The following is a 25,163-nucleotide window of genomic DNA, read 5'->3' as shown; positions in this document are numbered from 1 at the left end:
AGTATTTTTTCATATAATCAAACGGCATTAACTGAAAAAATACACAGACAGCATGTATGCTCTGTCTCTCCCTCTGTACATTTATATATAACACAGACTGTGTTTGAATATCTATATCTATATCTGTATCTGTATCGTGTATGTGTGTGTGCATTTGTATATTACACAGATTTTATGTATGTTCATATGTTTATATATGTCTATACGTGTGTGTGTGTGTGTGTGTGTGTGTGTGTGTACATATACACATATGCATACACACACACACACACATATGCACACATATAGAAGTGCAATACATTTGAAAATTGCAGATCTACACGTATTGGACAATGCAGATTTAGTATAATGCAATGTGAACAAATGGAGCTTTTCTCCCCGGGCCTCTGCTGAAAATGGGTATCACCCAATCAGATGTTCCTGGTAAACAAAGACAAGTAAATAAATATAAATAAATAGTGAATCATATAATGCATTAGAAAATGCTTTAAAACATGAGTTGTAAGAGGCTAAATCTTTAATGCATGTAACAGGTTTACTGAATCCTTTCCACACATTTTCATAGTGTGTGTGTGTGTGTGTGTGTGTGTGTGTGTGTGTGTGTGTGTGTGTGTGTGTGTGTGTGTGTGTGTGTGTGTGTGTGTGTAAATAAAAAAAATGATGGACACACATTTCAGTGCATGTGGTATTTGTTGACCTGAATGTTGTGACTGGGCAGATCATTTTCAGCAGATGCCCAAGGAGAACATTGTGATTTAAGTATTGTTATAAACATAAACAGTATAATACTGGAATGGAGCATACATACTCAAGTGCTATATAGTTGCAACAAAATAAAAACAGTTCAGTAGAGGCTACAGTAACGTGCTCTAGATTGCAAACTATTCATTGCAGAAATGTCACATAACTGTTTTAAAGAAAGCTGTTGTGAGTGAAGTGAAACACAATGCCTCAGACTTCATACTAAGCTAATGAATGGCATCAAAGCCTTTTTTAGTAATAAGTCCCAGACTGGTAGGTGCCAGTTGTGTACTGCAAATGTGTAGTTGCACTACCAGGCTGTATGACTTTTGTGCAACCCTGGCCATCTGAGATAAGGAAACACACACAGTAAAGAAAATAGCAGTGAGGGAAAGAAAAGATTGTTTTTTTTCTTTTTTCTTTTTTTTTTTTTTTTTGCAAGGGCAGTTTGTATGAACTGTACTCACAACAAAAGGAAATAAGTTTACAAAATTCAAAATTGTTATATGCATGTGTGCGTAAGAGTGTGTGTGTGTGTGTGTGTGTGTGTGTGTGTGTGTGTGTGTGTGTGTGTGTGTGTGTGTGTGTGTGTGTGTGTGTGTTTGTGTGTGTATATATACATATATATATATATATATATATATATATATATATATATATATATATATATATATATATATATAGGTAGATACTCACACATACACACACACACAAAAAACAATGAAAATAAAATGTGCAGACATCGAAAGGACATTATGCGGGTGTCATCAGTTTTAACATTTCAGCTGTATTTATTTTGTCTGAACATATGCATGACTATCAACAAATATATTTTAGAATATTTGTGTGTAGAAACAGAGACGTCTATGTACAGTTATGTAGCTTTGACATAAGTGCAACACAGGCATGTTTACAAAAGGTCATTTCTAATTTATTATGTAAATGAAATTATTTAAATTTGCTTACAAGGTAAGGGATTAAAAAGGTCCAGTTTCTGAATTTTTCACCAATAAGTCTGGTGGTGATTTTGTAATTTTTTTAACAGGGGTGATAAAATGGCACTCCGGTGTCATGGTTTCAGCAGGCACAGTTTATAACGTAAGTATTCCTAGCAGTGTTTGTATTTGGTAGCAACAGTTAAAATAAAATACAATCTATTGTTTACTCATGAATGCATGAAAAGAGCTTGAGCTGTGATTAAAAGAAAATGAATGTTTGTTTCATTGTTTGTTAGAAAGTGGTGGGTGTTTATGGGGTTTGGGTGGTAGAATGAAAATGCTAACGTAGCTTTACAGCTCATGAATGATTATTCAGTTTTCATTGCAGATTGCATTAAACAGGTATTTTGTTACAACAGTAATTACAAAAAAGTTTTTTTCACAATAAATGTATATGACACTGATTTTTTTTTTAATAAAATTACCCAAGACAGATAGACTAAGCAGAATGTCATGCTTACTGGACATCAGCATCTGTTTTGTTTATTGATCTGAGGACTTAAATGCGTATGTTCTGGAGAAAACAAGTGTCGCGGTAAGGGCTTGGGTGAACTGGGTCCCTGCACAGATTAAAACTGCAGACTTCTGATTTGGCTCAGAATCTTGATTCCACAGCTGTGTTTTCCCTTATTTTCTTGCTGTTGTTTGTGACATGCTGTTATATGTGTTATCTTCAGAACAGGCTTAATTCAGTCATGGTATTTTCTGTACTTATTTATTTACCAAGTGTCCATTTCCAGCTCAAACTTGTGCATTGTTCAAAAATCGTGTGAAAAGTGGGTACAGAATAAATAACAGTGGGCATGCATCATTGTGCATATGTAACTGGATACTGGCCAGTCTTGCAGGATAGAGGTCATTAATTGCAAAAACATTCTGTTATTAGTTCATTTTGGTCCTTTTTTCTTCTGCCAACAACAAGCACCTTACATGGGAGATCACTTGTTTTGTTAAAAAGCCGTGTTTAGCCATTCCATTCCTTTGACTCTGTCTTCATTCCAGAGTACATTTTCACAGTCATGCTGATTTCATTTTAAAGTAACCTTGCTAGACCCCCCCCCCCCCAATGCTTTTTCAGCAGACAGTTGTTTCTGATCTCCGTTCTCTAGTCCAGTAAGGACTTCTGACAGAAAGCTCATAGCTTCAGTAACGCACATCTCTTTTTGATAATGTTCATAATTTAAAAGCCCCGACCTCTGATTGGGTAGGAATGGGGATCCTAGGGAACCATGCAGTCATTGCTTGCACTGCTATCTCTCCTGCAGAGCAGGTTTGTGCTGCTTTATTCTTTTTGCTTCTTTGTTTCCTTAAGGACTAGTTAGAAGCAAAAAAAAAAAAAAAAAAACATAAGTATCTGAAGGCCTGAATGTGTGATTGGGAAATAGGCTTGTTACTTGAGTCTCTATGAAATGTATAATCAGAAATGGGTGTAAAAATTCACATTTATACTTGTATCTTATTGTACTCGCATATCATCTCCAACTTTATGCAAACACTCACAGTGTATTTCCTCCTGTTCTTTATTGCCAGTTTTGTGCATTTTGCATTTAAGAAGAATTTTTTTAATGTTTTTCAAAATATTGGATATTTTGGTGTTAAACTGTATTAAAAACTCCATCAAAGGGAATGCTTTGAAGTCTTTTAGTTGTAACAGCGTACTACATTTAATCTTTCAGATTTGTTTAACCTTATATCTGTTCCTGTGCTGTAAGTAGATTTTGGAAGGGAGAGAATTTTTTATTTTATTTTATTTTATTATATTTTTTTTATTTTATTTATATTTGTATACTGGAGTAGTATGTCATTTTTTGGCGTTATCATTTGCATAGTTGTGTCTACTGACACTGACTTTTCTATGATGAGCTTTTTTGACACTGTGCCTTGTAGGATCAGCTTTAGACCTAGGGATTGAGAAATGAAGGCATATTTCAGAATCTTGTTTTATTCAGGTACATACTGTAATTCCTTCCCTGAATTATTTTACTTCCAGGAAATGTGAAGTTCGCTTATGCCAAATGTTGTAAATGTTGAATCTCTTGTTCTTGCAGAAGAGCTGACTGACGAAGCAGAGGGCCCCAATGAAGTGGCTGCAGAGCCCGATGATGTGGCCAGGGACCAGTACTGCAAGGTGGACGTGGAACAGAACAGGCAGACTGGTGAGAGCTTGTCTTTGCTGTCCGGTAGAATCAGTCTGAAATGAACTGCTGTGGAGGGTGGGGCTTTGACACTCTGCAGATGCACCTGGTCCGTTTGTCAGTGTAATGTAAAGTGAAAGTGAGTCTGTTGCCATAATATGTGTGCAGCCCACCTTTTTAAAGTTGTAAGCGGGTTGGGGGTGACATCCATTTGAAGGACAAACATTTCTTGCCCGTTATAATGATGTGTTAGACTTAATGTCACAACCTAGAACTCTGATAAAAGACACTGATGCAATCGGCTTGCATGGTAACATGTTGTGTGTGTCTAATGCATAGCAAAAGAGTTTTATTTGATAGACGCTTTCTGGTGGACATTGTGCAAGTCTATGTTTACATGCTCCACTTTGAAAATATGAAAAAAGAAATTTGGATGTAGTCCATATTTTCTATTGACAGAGGAGTGTTTTTTGTCTGCTGTACAGAACGAGTAGGTTATCATATCGTTGTAAGAGATGTAACTTTAACAGTGACAGTCTTTGGGAAATGCTGGGGTTTAATTATGAGTGTAAAACTCACTGGTATTTGTTTTAAGTTGCCTTCAGAATTAACCAGCAATTATACATTTTTAACTTCAGTTCTGCTCTGATTTTTAAATTTTATTGTCTTTATAATTTTACATCTTATCACTATTTTTAAGATATGACTTCAGTGTTTTTTTGTGTCAAAGAATGTGGTTCTATGCATCCTTCTGACATGATTATCGTAGTGGCAAAGAAACACATTTTTAAAATACAGTACCTGCTTTAAGTCAGGAAATATGAACTAAAGACTCAATTACATGTTTGGTTCTTTGTTTTTTTTTGTTTTTTTTACTGGAATATTTAAATTTTGGACTTTATCTGTCTGAACATTGCATAAGTAAATGATTTAACAACATATGACATTCTAGACAGATGAGTAAATGCACAAAGCTTTTGTTTCTTACCCACATAAATAGCCAGTTTGATTCATTATTATGATGAGTGTGCATCAGATACAATGCTGCATCTGTTCTTTTTTCTTACATACATATTAAAAAAAATAATAATAATAACAGTAAAACTGTGGTGACATCCTGAAATTAGACCTGGAGTCACTGGCATATTTCCTAGAGTTGCAGTTTATGAAAGAGGAATTTCTTTGTTCTGATGTATTGTAAATCAGTGGCTTGGAAAATAACATTATTTTCTGCAGTTCCAGCAAGCTTAACACTTACCCGAAAACCATTGCCCAATCAAATGTACTGTAAATGCACACTGTACAGAAGGCAGACACTGTACTCTACCCGCCCCCACCCCTGTTGTTGGTCACATTGGTGTAAGAGATAGCTTTTGTCAGAATCTAGCAATGATCAAAATCTCTTGGAAGAGAAAAAACTACTTTGGAGGGTCATAATAACTAAATAAGCCTGAATGATAAATGTGGCTTCATCCTAAAAGGTACAAACTTTATATAATTTGCTCGATGCACAATTGTTGAATTTTGCATTGTCTGCTTAGGTGGCAGAAGTGTCAGCCTCTTAACAGCCCTATTTCCAATATTTTTATTTTTAAACTTTGATCGTCTGGTAAGCTGGTGCTCTCACCGAGATGACATATCTGGTGTCAGATATGAAGAATTTCCTGTGATATGGATAGATCCCTATTTCAGACACTGTATGATATGTTATGTAGCTGTCATCTAACAGCAGAATACCTGATCTGTAGAAACAGTCAAGGAGCAGTTTGATTTCACCTATGTAGGTAAAGTAATCTGATGGATCATGTTTGAGAATAAAAACATTAAATATGTACAAGCAGGCAATAGGTATTCTTACTTCACTAGGGAACAGGTATCACTTGGGTCAGAACCTCAGCAGTGAGCTCTCATCTTCCTGTTGCTTAGGACCTTACTCTTCTGTCTCTCTGTCTTGTGTCATCATAATGTGTACTTTGTAACACCATAATGTAACTGACTTGTTGTGGTATAGACTTCTGTTTGCACATCACCCAGCTGTACCTTGGCTGTGATCCGCAGTCGCATAAGAGATACATTGCATTTAGTAAGTGCTGACACATTGAAGCAGCAACACTGCATTTGTCATTGGCCGAAATGATTCCTTGGATGAGGGCATTAGTCCGAGAATGAAGGTCTCTATGGAGGGAATCAGAAGCCTTATTTTATTAGGTCCTTTGTCTTCTGTGGAGCAGGAGTGTATACATGCCTGATAAGAACAGCTGGTTGCTGTATTTAAATTAATGAAAGAACAACCACTGTCTTTGCCATGCTGAGTTTCTTGCAGATAAGAAGTTCTACAATTGTCTATAGCGGATGTGGACCTCAGAACCTGCCAAGTATTGTCAAGCTTGTAGCCTGTGTAGAGACTGAAAGCAGGAGACAACAGAGTCAAGAAAGAAGGGAAGGATGCTGACAGGTCAGTCATTCAGAACTGTCATTGACAGTTGGGACAGACAGTGTGTAGATAAGAACAGAAATGCCATAGGTTAGATTATCTGGGTTGTACAGTTTATGAAGATACTTGAACAGTGAGATACATACTGAGTGTTTTAGGGGTGATAGGAAGATAAGTTGCATCAACCAAGTAATGGTTAAAGGATCTGAAAGTTTGCTGAATCTGAAGCCAATAAGTTAAAAGAAGCTGGAAATCCAGGGTTCACATATTTTTACTCCGACTCACCACAACTACAGTCAGGTTTGCTAGAGAGGTCATGTAGCGGCATCTTATGATGGTAAATTAGTGACGTTGTGGAGGCCAGAGTAGTGTCAGCCAGGAAATTTAGAAAATGTTGAGAGAGTGAGGAGAAAGGTGTGAGAAGAGGAATGGTGATAAAATGGAAAGCGGAGGCACAGTGTAAAACTTAGCATCTGCTTCAGCTTGTTAGGCTATATCTTAGAGTAATCTGACAATGCTCACAACAGAAGCTTTTGGAGAAAACCAACATTCAGAAACAATCTCAGCAGCTGATGGTAGACGGTGGGATGGACGCTGCTGGTTACTGAGGGAGTCAAACAGAAGCATTAGGATTAAAAGTGGAGTATACATCTTTGTTTCTGTCTTTTAAATATTGTATGCAAAAGAAATTAATATGTTTGCTGTTTTCATACTTGCAATTATATACTTGAACCTTACCATTCGGTTTTGTTTTGTTGACAAAATAGGCATGTTTATGGCAGGTGCCTGTTTTCATATGTGACCAGTGCACACTGCAAAGGGTAACAGTTAATGTCAGGTGCAGCTGCCAGACTTCACCTAGACTAGAATAAATCACTTTATAGGCAAGACAGAAAACATTTACTAGCACAAAGAAAGATGGCAAGATGTTTGAACAGAGGTCTAGATTCAGAAATCATACACTTGGCTACAAGGCATATTTGCAGCTAAGAACAATCTTAAGTAGCCATTTGCAATTTGGAAGACAATTGGACACTGAGCATGAGTTGGTAGTAACACTGGGCAGCCTGTTTGACTTAGTCCAGCCACTGGGCTAACTCATGGTTCACAAAAGTAATGTTCTGCACAAGCTGCAATGTTGTTGTATATGTAGCTTAGTACTGCATGCCAAGGTTTGTGACAGACAGCATGAAGACACTTTTGAGAATTAGCTATAACTGTGGGCAGCTACAGTAATTTAAAGAAGGCCTCTGTCTACATGATAATGTTGAAAAATATCCAGTACTCAGTCTGCCAGTTACTGACAAGGACTACATGGCTTGAATCTTTCCACCTTCATTTGCTTGTGTGTGACCTTGAGCAAGTCACGTAACCAGACAACTCTTTGGGGCAACTGGGAATTTGGGCTAAGTCTCTTAATGGTCTCCTGCACCTCATGCCTAGTAGTTACCTATTAACCTATACTCAAGGCTGTGACTGTGCCTCTCTTCCAACACCACAAGAGTATCAGGTTTCTAGGGTCAGTGATATGCACCAGGCTGCCTAACTAATTATTCATGAGGGTTTTTTTTTTTTTTTTTTTTTTTTTTTTAGGAGCTATCTTGCCGAGCATCAGGTTATGGTGTAGCACGGAAACTAAACAACTTTGTTTGGCACAGGCTAACGTTAAGGTGCTCAATGAATTTTCTGACTTTCATCAAGATTGTAGAAGAGTATAAAATGTGAACTGGGTGACATGCTAGAATGTGAGCAAACTGTAAGTAGTGAAAATACTGGATGCCTAATGTAGAGTGCTAGTATAGACACACCTTTGTGGAGGGTGAGCTTTTGCCAGAGAAAAGAAAGAGTGGAGAAGTATTCCATCTAATGGAGGAGAAGTAAAAATAATGAATCAAAATGATAGTAATCCTTCATTAGAGACTGAAAATGAAAAGTATAAAATGAGTTGTTGAGTTAAGCAGAATGACTGATATAGAAGCTTATTCATATTAAGGCTTATTAAGGATCATAAAGGGGACATATTTCTGATCATGCATCCAAGTATGCACCCCATTACAGCTAACACTGAAACACATGCTCCTTCTGGACTTTGGTCCTGTATTGTAAACCTAAGCAGTATATATTTATGCCCCTTCATAAAACAAGCAATGGCTATTTTCCTTATATTTTGCTCAAAACAAAATAAGAAGCGGTATTTACAAACGTAGGGCCTGGAGGTTATTATATATTTTTTGTTGCGTTGCTCACTTAATGCTGGGCGATTAGTGAAATGAAGCGTTACTGATTTCAGTCCAGAGCAGATCGCTATTAAGGAAGGTATTAATGGAGCGAGGAGCTTGGGAAGATTGAAGCAGAGAAGTGTGTGCATGTGCCTGTGTGCACATTATGCGTAGGGTGTTCTGTGCTAGCAGGCATGATTTTGCTGGGGTTTGACACATTTAACATAAATGTGTTCTCTGCTGCTTCTGCATTTTATGAATAATTCCTTCAGGCTGTGTGCCTTTCTAATTACTGAAAATGAAAAAAGCTGGTCAGTAACATCCTCTTGACTTGAATGTTTTAACGTTTTTTGTGTTGCTTTTCCTTTGGCTTTGCCGTGGAGCTCTTTACATTCAGGCAGTCTTTGTGTTAATGGAGCAGTGAACTAAAACAGCTTAAGGGAACTGGACCTCTTTTTTTTTTTAACACTGCAGAAGAACCAGAGTCAGCTTGTTTAATTTCTCTCGGCTTTTGTCTTTTTGCATGTGATTGAACAAATTCATACTGATATAACTTGATACAGTAAGTCTAATATCCCTGATAAATAAGACAAAAGGGGTAGCACTCCAACCAGAAGGAATTGATGCATTAGAAACACAAGGTAAATAAAAATCCTGAAAGCCTGCCCCATATTATCTGAGTGGGTATAACCTAAGGTAGTTTTACACTGCAATTTTAACATTTTTTCTACAAACATCTGAATGTATCTTTAAATGTTGTGTTTGGCTTGTGTTAGTGTAGTAATAAAAAATGGTATGTCTGCACACACTGTCCAGCTTGCTCTGGTAAAAAAAATATTTATATATATATATATATATATATATATATATATATATATATATATATATATATATATATATATTTGTATAAAATACAAATGAAAGGAAGGAGGTCATATGTCAAGATTTGCTCTGAAGATGTTTTTTTAACAGCCATCACTTCCACTTTGTCTTGCTCTCACCACCTGGGTTTTGGTATTAGCTCTGATGCAACTATCTGCTTTTTTCACTTCCATGCCATCACATACAGTGAACTGTACCTTAACCTCTGGATGGACTAGTTCAGCACCTAAAAACACTTGTGAACCAAAGGAATCCAGACTCATTTCCTACATGTGTCATATGCTTCCAGCTGCAGTCACAAGGAGGTCCATTTTATTAACTAGTTTTGCTTCCTGGCTATAAATTAAATAGAATTCAGAACCAGCCTGGCTGTAAGTTAAACAGAATTCAGAACCAGCCTGGCTGTAAGTTAAATAGAATTCAAAACCAGCCTGGCTATAATTAAATAGAATTCAGAACCAGCCTGGCTGTAAGTTAAATAGAATTCAAAACCAGCCTGGCTATAATTAAATAGAATTCAGAACCAGCCTGGCTATAAATTAAATAGAATTCAAAACCAGCCTGGCTATAAGTTAAACAGAATTCAGAACCAGCCTGGCTGCAAGTTAAATAGAATTCAAAACCAGTCTGGCTATAATTAAATAGAATTCAGAACCAGCCTGGCTATAATTAAATAGAATTCAGAACTAGCCTGGCTATAATTAAATAGAATTCAGAACCAGCCTGGCTGTAAGTTAAACAGAATTCAGAACCAGCCTGGCTGTAAGTTAAATAGAATTCAAAACCAGCCTGGCTATAATTAAATAGAATTCAGAACCAGCCTGGCTGTAAGTTAAATAGAATTCAAAACCAGCCTGGCTATAATTAAATAGAATTCAGAACCAGCCTGGCTATAAATTAAATAGAATTCAAAACCAGCCTGGCTATAAGTTAAACAGAATTCAGAACCAGCCTGGCTGCAAGTTAAATAGAATTCAAAACCAGCCTGGCTATAATTAAATAGAATTCAGAACCAGCCTGGCTATAATTAAATAGAATTCAGAACTAGCCTGGCTATAATTAAATAGAATTCAGAACCAGCCTGGCTATAATTAAATATAATTCAGAACTAGCCTGGCTATAAGTTAAATAGAATTCAAAACCAGCCTGGCTATAATTAAATAGAATTCAGAACCAGCCTGGCTATAATTAAATAGAATTCAGAACCAGCCTGGCTATAATTAAATAGAATTCACAACTAGCTTGGCTATAAGTTAAATAGAATTCAGAACCAGCCTGGCTATAATTAAATAGAATTCAGAACCAGACTGGCTATAAGTTAAATAGAATTCAGAACCAAGCTGGCTATAATTAAATAGAATTCAGCACCAGCCTGGCTATAATTAAATAGAATTCAGAACCAGCCTGGCTATAAGTTAAATAGAATTCAGAACCAGACTGGCTATAAGTTAAATAGAATTCAGCACCAGCCTGGCTATACTTAAATAGAATTCAGAACCAGCCTGGCTATAAGTTAAATAGAATTCAGAACCAGCCTGGCTATAAATTAATTAGAATTTAGAACCAGCCTGGCTATAAATTAAATAGAAGTCAGAACCAGCCTGGTTGTAATTAAATAGAATTCAGAACCAGCCTGGCTATAGGTTAAATAGAATTCAGAACCAGCCTGGCTATAAATTAAATAGAATTCAGAACCAGCCTGGCTGTAAGTTAAATATAATTCAGAACCAGCCTGGCTATAAATTAAATAGAATTCAGAACCAGCCTTACAGACCTTCTGAAGCCGTAAAATAACTAAAACAGTATCTAAAAAAGTACACAGGTATAACCAGTAAAATAACAAAATTATCATCTAAAAAGGCGTCATGCATGAAAACTATACATGTAAACAAACTAGTGCTTTTCCAAGTATATTGCCTTACAGTGTTGTCCTGCTTTTATATGCAGGTAATGATGGGGCAGGCTGAACATTAGTCCTTTGATCTGTTAGTATTTCGGGCTTGATCAGGTATACAAAGCTAAGTGGCATATATTTCTTTTCACTGGCTCTCACTGGATTGTCACAATCTGTATTGCACTTATTATGACTGATGTTCCATCCTTGGGCTGTGCTGATTATTATTCCTGCAATCATTCTATATTTCTTACTTAGTGATCATCTTGTTACCTTATAGCTGTTGGTCAGATACCCTACATGCTTTCAGAATTCCAACGTTTGCAACTCATTTATTTTGCCCAGGTCCCTGGATGCCTTTAGCCTTCTGATACAGTTTTGAACTTGACATCACTGGGCCTTCAGGGCAGTTGATATTGATAGGGTATTAGTTATTACCATTCTTGTAATCTAACCATAACACTGATGATTTCAGAACATCCTTTGTCATTTCACAGTTATTATGTGCTGGATCACTTAAGCCATTAGGTGTTTCCATCCCTGTGGTCCAGTTTTCGTGTTTTGAGTTTTCTATACCACAACACAGGGACCAAATGTAGCTGTTCATCCATTGCGCAGGACATGGGAAACATGAACATCTTTGAGTCATTGTTTGTTCTACTTAAAATGGAGAACTTGTTCAATGTGCCTGATAGTACTGGATAACGTAATAATTGTCAGGCTGTGTGCCAAGGTTTAAGAAAGAGTCAGCAAGAAGAGTTATGAACAGCAGAAACAAATGCAGCAAATGTGCAAGTCCAAAACTAAAAACTCAGATGTCTGCAAAATGAAAATGTTCTACAGAAACCACAAATACATGTCGCAAAATAATAGATGACAAAACTATTTATTAATAACAAAATAAAACACACCAAATAAAATAAATGGGACACTTCCATTGTGCAAAGATTTGAGTTAAGAGTTATGAGCAGCAGAACTAGGAAGAAACTTTTTTCATGCCTGAAGGCATAATTTTGTTTTCTATGTGAGTACTGTGCTCCATTTCTCTGAAGTAAAAATGTTAGGGGGGCAGCGAAGAAGGTGCAGTGTCAGAGGTACAGTTATATGTAACGAGATTAACTGTGACCTCGATATGCTAACGTTTAATGAGCCATGAGAAGGTGCAGTGTCAGAGGTACAGTTATATGTAACGAGATTAACTGTGACCTCGATATGCTAACGTTTAATGAGCCATGAGAAGGTGCAGTGTCAGAGGTACAGTTATATGTAATGAGATTAACTGTGACCTCGATATGCTAACATTTAATGAGCCATGAGAAGGTGCAGTGTCAGAGGTACAGTTATATGTAATGAGATTAACTGTGACCTCGATATGCTAACGTTTAATGAGCCATGAGAAGGTGCAGTGTCAGAGGTACAGTTATATGTAATGAGATTAACTGTGACCTCGATATGCTAACGTTTAATGAGCCATGAGAAGGCGCAGTGTCGGAGATACGGTTATATGTAATGAGATTAACTGTGACCTCGATATGCTAACGTTTAATGAGCCATGAGAAGGTGCAGTGTCAGAGGTACAGTTATATGTAATGAAATTAACTGTGACCTCGATATGCTAACGTTTAATGAGCCATGAGAAGGTGCAGTGTCAGAGGTACAGTTATATGTAATGAGATTAACTGTGACCTCGATATGCTAACGTTTAATGAGCCATGAGAAGGTGCAGTGTCAGAGATACGGTTATATGTAATGAGATTAACTGTGACCTCGATATGCTAACGTTTAATGAGCCATGAGAAGGTGCAGTATCAGAGGTACAGTTATATGTAACGAGATTAACTGTGACCTCGATATGCTAACGTTTAATGAGCCATGAGAAGGTGCAGTGTCAGAGGTACAGTTATATGTAATGAGATTAACTGTGACCTCGATATGCTAACGTTTAATGAGCCATGAGAAGGTGCATTGTCAGAGATACACATATGTAAAGAGATTAACTGTGACCTCGATATGCTAACTTTTAATGAGCCATGAGAAGGTGCAGTGTCAGAGGTACAGCTATATGTAAAGAGATTAACTGTGACCTCGATATGCTAACATTTAATGAGCCATGAGAAGGTACAGTGTCAGAGGTACAGTTATATGTAATGAAATTAACTGTGACCTCGATATGCTAACGTTTAATGAGCCATGAGAAGGTGCATTGTCAGAGGTACAGTTATATGTAATGAGATTAACTGTGACCTCGATATGCTAACGTTTAATGAGCCATGAGAAGGTGCATTGTCAGAGGTACAGTTATATGTAATGAGATTAACTGTGACCTTGATATGCTAACGTTTAATGAGCCATGAGAAGGTGCATTGTCAGAGGTACAGTTATATGTAATGAGATTAACTGTGACTTCGATATACTAACGTTTAATGAGCCATGAGAAGGTGCATTGTCAGAGGTACATTTATATGTAACGAGATTAACTGTGACCTCGATATGCTAACGTTTAATGAGCCATGAGAAGGTGCATTGTCAGAGGTACAGTTATATGTAATGAAATTAACTGTGACCTCGATATGCTAACGTTTAATGAGCCATGAGAAGGTTCAGTGCCAGAGATACCCTTATATGTAAAGAGATTAACTGTGACCTTGTTATGCTAACGTTTAATGAGCCATGAGAAGGTGCAGTGTCAGAGGTACAGTTATATGTAATGAGATTAACTGTGACCTCGATATGCTAACGTTTAATGAGCCATGAGAAGGTGCAGTGTCAGAGGTACAGTTATATGTAATGAGATTAACTGTGACCTCGATATGCTAACGTTTAATGAGCCATGAGAAGGTGCAGTGTCAGAGGTACAGTTATATGTAATGAGATTAACTGTGACCTCGATATGCTAACGTTTAATGAGCCATGAGAAGGTGCAGTGTCAGAGATACGGTTATATGTAATGAGATTAACTGTGACCTCGATATGCTAACGTTTAATGAGCCATGAGAAGGTGCAGTGTCAGAGGTACAGTTATATGTAATGAAATTAACTGTGACCTCGATATGCTAACGTTTAATGAGCCATGAGAAGGTGCAGTGTCAGAGGTACAGTTATATGTAATGAGATTAACTGTGACCTCGATATGCTAACGTTTAATGAGCCATGAGAAGGTGCAGTGTCAGAGATACAGTTATATGTAATGAGATTAACTGTGACCTCGATATGCTAACGTTTAATGAGCCATGAGAAGGTGCAGTGTCAGAGGTACAGTTATATGTAATGAAATTAACTGTGACCTCGATATGCTAACGTTTAATGAGCCATGAGAAGGTGCAGTGTCAGAGGTACAGTTATATGTAATGAGATTAACTGTGACCTCGATATGCTAACATTTAATGAGCCATGAGAAGGTGCAGTGTCAGAGGTACAGTTATATGTAACGAGATTAACTGTGACCTCGATATGCTAACGTTTAATGAGCCATGAGAAGGTGCAGTGTCAGAGGTACAGTTATATGTAATGAGATTAACTGTGACCTCGATATGCTAACGTTTAATGAGCCATGAGAAGGTGCATTGTCAGAGATACACATATGTAAAGAGATTAACTGTGACCTCGATATGCTAACGTTTAATGAGCCATGAGAAGGTGCAGTGTCAGAGGTAGAGCTATATGTAAAGAGATTAACTGTGACCTCAATATGCTAACGTTTAATGAGCCATGAGAAGGTGCAGTGCCAGAGGTACAGTTATATGTAATGAAATTAACTGTGACCTCGATATGCTAACGTTTAATGAGCCATGAGAAGGTGCATTGTCAGAGGTACAGTTATATGTAATGAGATTAACTGTGACCTCGATATGCTAACGTTTAATGAGCCATGAGAAGGTGCAGTGTCAGAGGTACAGTTATATGTAATGAAATTAACTGTGATCTTGATATGCTAACGTTTAATGAGCCATGAGAAGGTGCATTGTCAGAGGTACAGTTGTATGTAATGAGATTAACTGTGACCTTGATATGCTAACGTTTAATGAGCCATGAGAAGGTGCATTGTCAGAGGTACAGTTATATGTAATGAGATTAACTGTGACCTCGATATGCTAACGTTTAATGAGCCATGAGAAGGTGCATTGTCAGAGGTACAGTTATATGTAACGAGATTAACTGTGACCTCGATATGCTAACGTTTAATGAGCCATGAGAAGGTGCATTGTCAGAGGTACAGTTATATGTAATGAAATTAACTGTGACCTCGATATGCTAACGTTTAATGAGCCATGAGAAGGTTCAGTGCCAGAGATACACTTATATGTAAAGAGATTAACTGTGACCTTGTTATGCTAACGTTTAATGAGACATGAGAAGGTGCAGTGTCAGAGGTACAGTTATATGTAATGAGATTAACTGTGACCTCGATATGCTAACGTTTAATGAGCCATGAGAAGGTACAGTGTCAGAGGTACAGTTATATGTAATGAAATTAACTGTGACCTCGATATGCTAACGTTTAATGAGCCATGAGAAGGTGCATTGTCAGAGGTACAGTTATATGTAATGAGATTAACTGTGACCTCGATATGCTAACGTTTAATGAGCCATGAGAAGGTGCATTGTCAGAGGTACAGTTATATGTAATGAGATTAACTGTGACCTTGATATGCTAACGTTTAATGAGCCATGAGAAGGTGCATTGTCAGAGGTACAGTTATATGTAATGAGATTAACTGTGACTTCGATATACTAACGTTTAATGAGCCATGAGAAGGTGCATTGTCAGAGGTACATTTATATGTAACGAGATTAACTGTGACCTCGATATGCTAACGTTTAATGAGCCATGAGAAGGTGCATTGTCAGAGGTACAGTTATATGTAATGAAATTAACTGTGACCTCGATATGCTAACGTTTAATGAGCCATGAGAAGGTTCAGTGCCAGAGATACCCTTATATGTAAAGAGATTAACTGTGACCTTGTTATGCTAACGTTTAATGAGCCATGAGAAGGTGCAGTGTCAGAGGTACAGTTATATGTAATGAGATTAACTGTGACCTCGATATGCTAACGTTTAATGAGCCATGAGAAGGTGCAGTGTCAGAGGTACAGTTATATGTAATGAGATTAACTGTGACCTCGATATGCTAACGTTTAATGAGCCATGAGAAGGTGCAGTGTCAGAGGTACAGTTATATGTAATGAGATTAACTGTGACCTCGATATGCTAACGTTTAATGAGCCATGAGAAGGTGCAGTGTCAGAGATACGGTTATATGTAATGAGATTAACTGTGACCTCGATATGCTAACGTTTAATGAGCCATGAGAAGGTGCAGTGTCAGAGGTACAGTTATATGTAATGAAATTAACTGTGACCTCGATATGCTAACGTTTAATGAGCCATGAGAAGGTGCATTGTCAGAGGTACAGTTATATGTAATGAAATTAACTGTGACCTCGATATGCTAACGTTTAATGAGCCATGAGAAGGTTCAGGGCCAGAGATACACTTATATGTAAAGAGATTAACTGTGACCTTGTTATGCTAACGTTTAATGAGACATGAGAAGGTGCAGTGTCAGAGGTACAGTTATATGTAATGAGATTAACTGTGACCTCGATATGCTAACGTTTAATGAGCCATGAGAAGGTGCAGTGTCAGAGGTACAGTTATATGTAGTGAGATTAACTGTGACCTCGATATGCTAACGTTTAATGAGCCATGAGAAGGTGCAGTGTCAGAGGTACAGTTATATGTAATGAGATTAACTGTGACCTCGATATGCTAACGTTTAATGAGCCATGAGAAGGTGCATTGTCAGAGGTACAGTTATATGTAATGAGATTAACTGTGACCTCGATATGCTAACGTTTAATGAGCCATGAGAAGGTGCAGTGTCAGAGATACGGTTATATGTAATGAAATTAACTGTGACCTTGATATGCTAACTTCTGATGAACCACAAGAAGGTGCAGTGTCAGAGATACACTTATATGTAAAGAGATTAACTGTGACCTCGATATGCTAACGTTTAATGAGCCATGAGAAGGTGCAGTGTCAGAGATACGGTTATATGTAATGAAATTAACTGTGACCTTGATATGCTAACTTCTGATGAACCACAAGAAGGTGCAGTGTCAGAGATACACATACGTAAAGAGATTAACTGTGACCTCGATATGCTAACGTTTAATGAGCCATTAGAAGGTGCAGTGTCAGAGATACGGTTATATGTAATGAGATTAACTGTGACCTTGATATGCCAACTTCTGATGAACCACGAGAAGGTGCAGTGTCAGAGATACAGTTATATGTAAAGAGATTAAATGTGACTTCGATATGCTAATTTCTGATGAGCCACAAGAAGTTGCAGTGTAGAGATACACTTATATGTAAACAGATTAACTGTGACCTCGATATGCTAACATTTGACGAGCCACGAGAAGGTGCAGTGTCAGAGATACAGTTATATGTAAAGAGATTAAATGTGACTTCGATATGCTAACTTCTGATGACCCATGAGAAGGTGCAGTGTCAGAGATACTGTGCAGTTATATGTAAAGAGATTAACTGTGACCTTGATATGCAAACTTCTGATGAACCACGAGAAAGTGCAGTGTCAGAGATACAGTTGTATGTAAAGAGATTAACTGTGACCTCGATATGCTAACGTTTAATGAGCCATGAGAAGGTGCAGTGTCAGAGATACAGTTATATGTAATGAGACTACATGTAACCTCGATATGCTAACGTTTAATGAGCCATGAGAAGGTGCAGTGTCAGAGATACAGTTATATGTAAAGAGATTAACTGTGACCTTGATATGCTAACTTCTGATGAGCCACGAGAAGGTTCAGTGCCAGAGATACACTTATATGTAAAGAGATTAACTGTGACCTCGATATGCTAACGTTTAATGAGCCATGAGAAGGTGCAGTGTCAGAGATACAGTTATATGTAAAGAGATTAACTGTGACCTCGATATGCTAACTTCTGATGAGCCACGAGAAGGTTCAGTGTCAGGGATAACCAAAGAAAGAGCACTAATGTTGCGAGTCCTCAGATAAAATTTATTGCAGATAAGGTTTAGCGCTTTCATCAGTACCAGTTGACTTCATCAGAACAATAAAAATCAAACAGAATAAATTTAAATACTACATACTTTACAGTGATTGGTTCTCCCTTCCCCCAATAATTAAACAATGAATCATCAGTTCATGACTATCCAACTCAATTCATGAATATTAAATACATATTAGTTAGAAACACTACTAAAAATCTGCTCTAATATATTTATATTATACATTTTACAACAAAAAAAGAGATTGTCAAAATTTTCATCATTGCAAAGGCATATTAAACAACCCCAAACAAAAACTTTTTTATTTAAAAAAAATATTATATAGTAAACCATTCAAACCTGTCCTGCCTTTTCTTTTAAAATTGGCAGGATGGTAAAATGGTCATTTAAGCCTGGAGGGAAGTTTGCAGCTAGTCTTGCCATAATAGTTCTTTTTTGTTTAAGACATTTTGCCAATCCCCCCCCCCCCCAGCTTCAATGTAGACAAGATCAAGAATAGCAAATTTAAAACCACAGAAGTCAGCACATTGTGTACTATGTTTGTATAAAGAATTAGTTTCCTTTTTATTTTTCATGTCATATAAATGTTCATATATCCTAGTTTTAAATAACCTCTCCGTCTTTCCAACATAAAATGATGTACAAGTGTCAGAGATACTTATATGTAAAGAGATTAACTGTGACCTCGATATGCTAACTTCGTAGGAACCAGGAAAAGAGGAGGCATCATGGATGCTTCCAGACTCACTAGGACAGTAGAAAATTGTGCACACGGGTGGTATCTTTTGGAATTATGTTTTAGAGTGATAAAGCTAAACAGTGTGAGATGTGTAGGAGCATTTATTCACAGAAGGGTAACAGATGCAAACATAATGGTCCCAGCAGAAGTTAGAATGACCTAGTTACAGTATAAATTGTGAATTGGAGAAATGATAAGACCTGATAGACCTAAGTGCCATGTGTGCCGATATTCTCACTCTGCGTCATCTAATTCCAAATGGTCATGGAATGGTCTTGCAAACATTTTAGTACTATTGTACTTCCTGAACAAAATGGGATAGAAGCAACTCCCAAAGGTGAATGAGATCCTTCACCTTTGAATTGTTTGGGGTTAATAGTCTATGAATTACTATACAAAGATTGTTTACTAGTGACACCTGGCCACATTAGTTACTGAATGCATTTTCGATTACAATAAGACCAGACTGTATCCCAGATGTGCTGCTAAAAGGACCATTAGTCCATATTGCCTTCTTTATATTAGGGAACAAGACAACCATCTTTGTTTGTGCATGACTGCAAGAAACATAGTTACTAGCTTATTTGGAAGCTAGGTAGACTCAATGTTCTCCCAGAAGGGATCCCTTGAGCATGTGAGATATGAAAATGTAGTCCTATGTTTCTTTATCTATGAAGTCTTAGTCATCAACCCCCTTTTTCCCATTTTCTGCATCTGGTCAGAATGTCATATCAGCTGTCCCCATCTGTGTCTACTCAATGGCAGTCTCCGAGCTGTTTCGACAGCCATGTCTGACTGTGCCAGCTCTTCTTTCACACAGCTCACCCTACTCTCTGCTGGATACGCTTGATTCTTCTTACCTTCTTCTCTCCTAAATCTTCTTCACCAGATCGTATTGTTTTCCTGCACATATGCTCAAATCACCAAAATCTGTTCTCATTACCCTCTGCAACTGGAGCTGCTTGGGCTTCTGCTCTGATGTCCTTGTTTCTTCCTCTGACCCACAGTGTGCATTCTACCACCCATCTGAGTCACTTCATCTCCATCACCTCTAGCTTCCTGAGCTACTCTGCCTTCACTGCCAAGGCTTCATACTGCAGTACTGGTCGCACTTACTCTTCATCTTCATTGTCTTCATCCCACGCATCCATGAATACTTGAAGCTATTAACCTGTTCCACTACTTCCTTTCAATCTCAGTTTTGAGTTTTGTCTGATTTTCCCATCTAATGCCATGACAATTGTCATGTCTATACTCAGTTTCATCCCATATGCCTTCAGTTTTGCATTCCATTCCCTTATCACTTGCTGAAGTTCCTGTTCCTGCTTGTAATGCCACATTGTCTACTTACAGTAGTTTTACTGATCTGATGTTCTTTGTGTTTCACTGTTGCAGTCATCACATTTGGGTTATCTGCTTGCAGTAGCCCTCAGTCAGCCTGATTAACCAAGTCTTGGGTCCTGCATCACTTGCTGTCCCTTCTTCCATGACGCCAAGTCGTCAGTGGTATAAAACATGCAGCCGACGCCATTACATCAGTCTTTCTTGCCGTGCGGTGCCTGAAGCAGAAGCAGTTCGCAAGTCCTGGTTGGCCGACTCCTGAAATTTTCGTTTTCTAGTTTCAGAACCAAAGTCTTCAACTAAAGCTAAGTACCCCGTTGGGGAAACTTTTTCTTGCTCCGTACCGATGTCAGTAAAAGTTAATAATTGCATTACTTGTGGAAAGCAAATACCTCATAAAGATTTTCATTCATACTGTATTCCTTGCTTAGGCCCTGCCACAATGTACCTTGCTGTCGGTTTTGTGCTTTATTTAATCAGCACACTGTCCGTCGTCGGTATATTTTTGCCTCTAAATATTTCGGTTCTCGGTTTAATTATCCAGAAATGTCATCTGTTAGCCATCCGACTACTGGGATTTAAAAAAAACACAAAGATAAAGACAGAGACAGGCCGCTGAGGTACAAAACTGCCAACAACACTTCTCCTAAGCCAGTCGCCAGTTCGCAGGCACTCAGTGAGGTGCTTTTGCAGCCCCTGAAACCTGCTACTTCTGATTCGCAGGCCTCTACTGAGACCCATTCGGAGTCCAGTATGCTGCGAGATGCCTCAACTATGGAACCCGTGGATGTCTCTACCTTGGATGGGTCTGGAGCCGCTGTGCAGGCACCAGATTCTGAGGGTGTATTCAGGCCTACGGACTTGCATATTAAACTGATGCCACCTTCTTCATTTAGGCCTAATCTTGAATCATGCTTAAAAAAACGACACCCAGGCTGCATGCTCAAGCCTCTATGCCTAAAAAACAAATGATAAGAATGGCTCAAGATCTTATAACTCTAATCAGGGGAAGCCAACCTCCCCCTTCCAAGAGGCCTAGGACTGAAGTTGGTTATGAATCTTCTGATCAGGATTCTGTTTTTTCTGATTCTTCTGATGATGTGGAATTGCCCTTATCTACTTATGAGGATTCTGATGCAGAGGACTCTATTCCCTCTGTTTCCCCTCCAGAGGATTTTTCTTTTGGGGAACCTTATGTAGTCTAAGGGAGCATTTCCACTGGGAAAGCCAGGATTTTTCTGATTCAAAGAAGAGGCTTAGGGATTTCTTTCTCTTACCTCAGCGTAGGCCTTTAGCTATTCCTCCTGTACTGGATATTGTTGATTATGCTTTTTCTGGAATCTAGTTTGGCCCCTGATTCCCTGTCTCCTGCTCCCAGAAAACCTGATCGCAGGGTCCCTGAGTCACACAAGTTTTCTTTTCAAAAATCCTATTGCAGATCCAGAGACTATTTCACAGGGGCCCAAGGTCATTCAGGCTTCTACTGCTAAAAATCCTACCCCTTCTGATAGAGACTCCAAGGCGCTGGATAGATGGGGTAAAAAGGTTTACACTTCTGCAACCTTGGCCATTAGGGCTTTAAACTGCCAGTTTCATATGCTAAAGTATCAGCAACATGTTATTGGACTGCTTAAACAGAAAATGATGTTGATTCCTGACTGTGCGGAAAGTAAAGAATTACAGGATTTAATGCATTCTGCTGAACAAGTTAGAAAACATACTTTGCAATGTGGTTTTGATTCATTAGAGGCCTCTTGCAGGGCTGCTGTTACTGGGTCTGTGCTCAGAAGGCAAGCTTGGCTTAAGGAGCAGTCTTTGCCTGATCATGTTGAAGCTAAATTGTTGGATGCTCCCTTAAATCAGGACCGCCTGTTTGGCAACAAGGCTGAGGAAGTTCTTAAAAAGATGGAAGATAAAGCTAAATCTATGCAAACTGTTAAAGATTTCTTACAAGTTCAGTCTCCTAGATTTAGTAGGCACTGGCCCTCTAAGAATTGGTCCTTTCCAGCCCCTTCCAGGTGTTCTCGAGCCAAACCCAGACACAGCAGAAACCCAAGGTTTCAGTCCCAGGGGACACACAAGACTAAGCAGTAGGGGGGGGGTTCCGCACCCAAATCAGGGAGTAGTAAGATACCCCGCTATGGAAAACTATGTCAATGACTTGCTTTTAAAACTTCCAAGCACTTCCCAACTGAATGCTCCTTTAGGCGGAAAGACTGGTCTGCTGGCCAAAAACTGGGAACTCATTACCCAGGACAAATGGGTTTTAAATATAGTGTCCCAAGGATACAGATTTCACTTCCACACCTTTCCAACACCAGGTGGGTGGCCAGATCTACTCCCAAATCAGTGGGCAGAGGCCCATAATCAAGTATTCTCTCTTAAGCATGGGGGCTATTCAGTTGGTACTAGAAGAGGAAAAGGGACAAGGTTTCTATTTGAGACTTTTCCTGGTACCCAGAAAAGGCAATACATGGCATCCTATCCTGGACCTTTCTACTCTAAACACCTTTCTGGTGATTCCAAAATTCAAGATGCTGACTCTTCACCAGCTGCTTCCTATGCTATGCAAGGATGCATGGTTGGCAACACTAGACTTAAAAGAAGCATACCTGCACATCCCTATCAGGGAGTCTTGCAGAAGATACCTACGCTTCAAAGCAGGCTATATGCACTATCAGTTCTCTGCACTGCCCTTTGGCTTATCTACTGTGCCCAGGGTATTCACAAAGTGCCTAGCTCCAGTCATTGCATTTTGCAGGCAAAGAAATATTCAGATATACCCATACCTGGACAATTGTCTAATTCAGGCAGAAAGCAAGGACATTCTTTTGAATCATTTGGCCTTTGTTTAAAGAGTACTGACTTGTCTGGGGTTCACCATAAATGAAAAGAAATCCCACATGGTACCCTGTCAACAAATTATATTCCTGGGAGAAGCTTGAATACAACTTCCCAGATGGCTTTCCTCACACCAGAGAAACGGATTCATTTGACAACTTACTTCAAACAAGTGGCCACAAAAACCAAGCTATCTGCAAGGCAAATACTGCAAGCCTTGGGGTTCATGGCCTCCTGCATTCTTCTAATTCCATATGCAAGGCTGCATATGAGGAAACTACAATGGTATCTCAAAAGCCTATGGTGTCAACATTCACAGGATCTAGAAGCAAGGATTCCTATCATACCTTGCCTACGCCTAGAGTTCTTTTGGTGGGCAGAGGCCTGCCTCCAAAACAGGGGACTACCATTCTCATTTCCCCCTGCCACCCAAATCTTAACAACAGATGCATCAGACTATGCATGGGGGGCTCACCTTGCAGGGAAGTGCATTCAGGGCAAATGGAACCCAAGTCAAATGCACCTGCATATAAATCAAAAGGAAATGTTAGCTGTACAGAATGCTCTGACAGCCTTCAAGGACCACATTCTTCTACGACAACTAATGGTAAAGACGGACAACACCACTGTCATGTGGTACATAAACAAGCAGGGGGGTACACATTTTTACCTCCTCTGCAGACTAGCCATGGCATTGTGGAACACAGCCTTGAGCTTTCAAGTGAATCTACAAGCTCAATTCCTGCCAGGAAAACTAAATACACTGGCAGACAGACTAAGCAGAAACTTCATGAACCCACACGAGTGGAAACTGGAACCAAGGATTTTCAACATGTTGACAAGCAAATGGGGGAGCCCAGATATAGACCTGTTTGCCTCCCCCAGAACCATCAACTGGACAAATTTTGCACAAGGATTTCCCACAAGCTAGCTTGGAAAGTGGATGCTCTACCTTCAGCTGGAAAAAAACAGGTTTATGCTTTTCCTCCTCTTCCTCTGCTTTCCAAGGTACTACTAAAGATCAAACAGGACAAGCCAAGGATGATTTTAATTGCACCAGACTGGCCTCGCCAACACTGGTACCCACTCTTGTGCAGTGTGTCATGCTTGGCTCCATGGCACCTGCCTCAGACTCCTTCCCTGTTGTCTCAGCAGGAGAACCAGATTCTGCACCCTCAGCTGCAAACCCTGTACCTAGCAGCCTGGCTAATTACCTGATCTCTCCTTTACTATCCCTCAGTAAATCAGTGATGGATATCATTTTAGAGGCAAGGATAACTAGTACTAGAAAATCTTATGCTGCAAAATGGAAAAGGTTCTGTGCCTGGAACTAATCTCAAGGAATGAATGCAACAGTGCCCAATTTACCTCAGATTCTACAATACTTGACTGAGATGCTTCATAAGGGCTTGTCTTTTTCCTCCATCAAAATTCATGCCTCAGCCATTTCAGCTCATTATAGCACAGAGCCTCCCCTCTTCTCTCACCCACTGCTCAAGCAGTTCCTCAGAGGGGCCAAAACTTAAGGCCACCCAGGAGAGCTCCAACTCCAGCCTGGGATCTTAACTTTGTCTTGGGAGAAACTCACTCTTCCTCCTTTCGAGCCAGCTGCTACTGCAGATTTAAAATTTCTTTCCTGGAAAACAGCTTTCCTTTTAGCAATCACTTCTGCAAGAAGGGTATCTGAATTACAGGCCCTTATGGCAGTGGAACCTTTCTTCATCTTTCATGCGGCAGGGTGTCCCTCAGAACCAATCCCTCCTTCATGCCCAAGGTGGTATCCACTGTGGCTCTTAATCAGTCCATTCATTTGCCTACCTTCTTTCCTAACCCACAGAACAAAGGGGAACGGATACTGCACTCTTTAGATG

The 25,163-nt window shown here is 38.9% G+C and overlaps 1 protein-coding gene across 2 annotated transcripts in view; it reads left to right on the top strand.

Annotated features, from left to right (window-relative positions):
- The window catches only part of ZFHX3 (zinc finger homeobox 3), a 928,642-nt gene that overhangs the window by 825,555 nt on the left and 77,924 nt on the right, over window positions 1–25,163 (top strand). For both annotated transcript variants that reach the window (XM_044081906.1, XM_044081905.1), the window contains exon 6: window positions 3,788–3,895. In XM_044081906.1, coding sequence (XP_043937841.1) covers window positions 3,788–3,895 — 108 coding nt within the window. The remainder of the gene's footprint in view (window positions 1–3,787; window positions 3,896–25,163) is intronic.

The sequence above is a fragment of the Protopterus annectens genome, chromosome 8.part1 (assembly GCF_019279795.1).
Source record: "Protopterus annectens isolate FY-2018-M chromosome 8.part1, PAN1.0, whole genome shotgun sequence".
NCBI classification, from domain to species: Eukaryota; Metazoa; Chordata; order Ceratodontiformes; family Protopteridae; genus Protopterus; species Protopterus annectens.
Note: the sequence above shows the minus strand (reverse complement) of the source record. Positions and strands in the feature narration are given on the sequence as shown.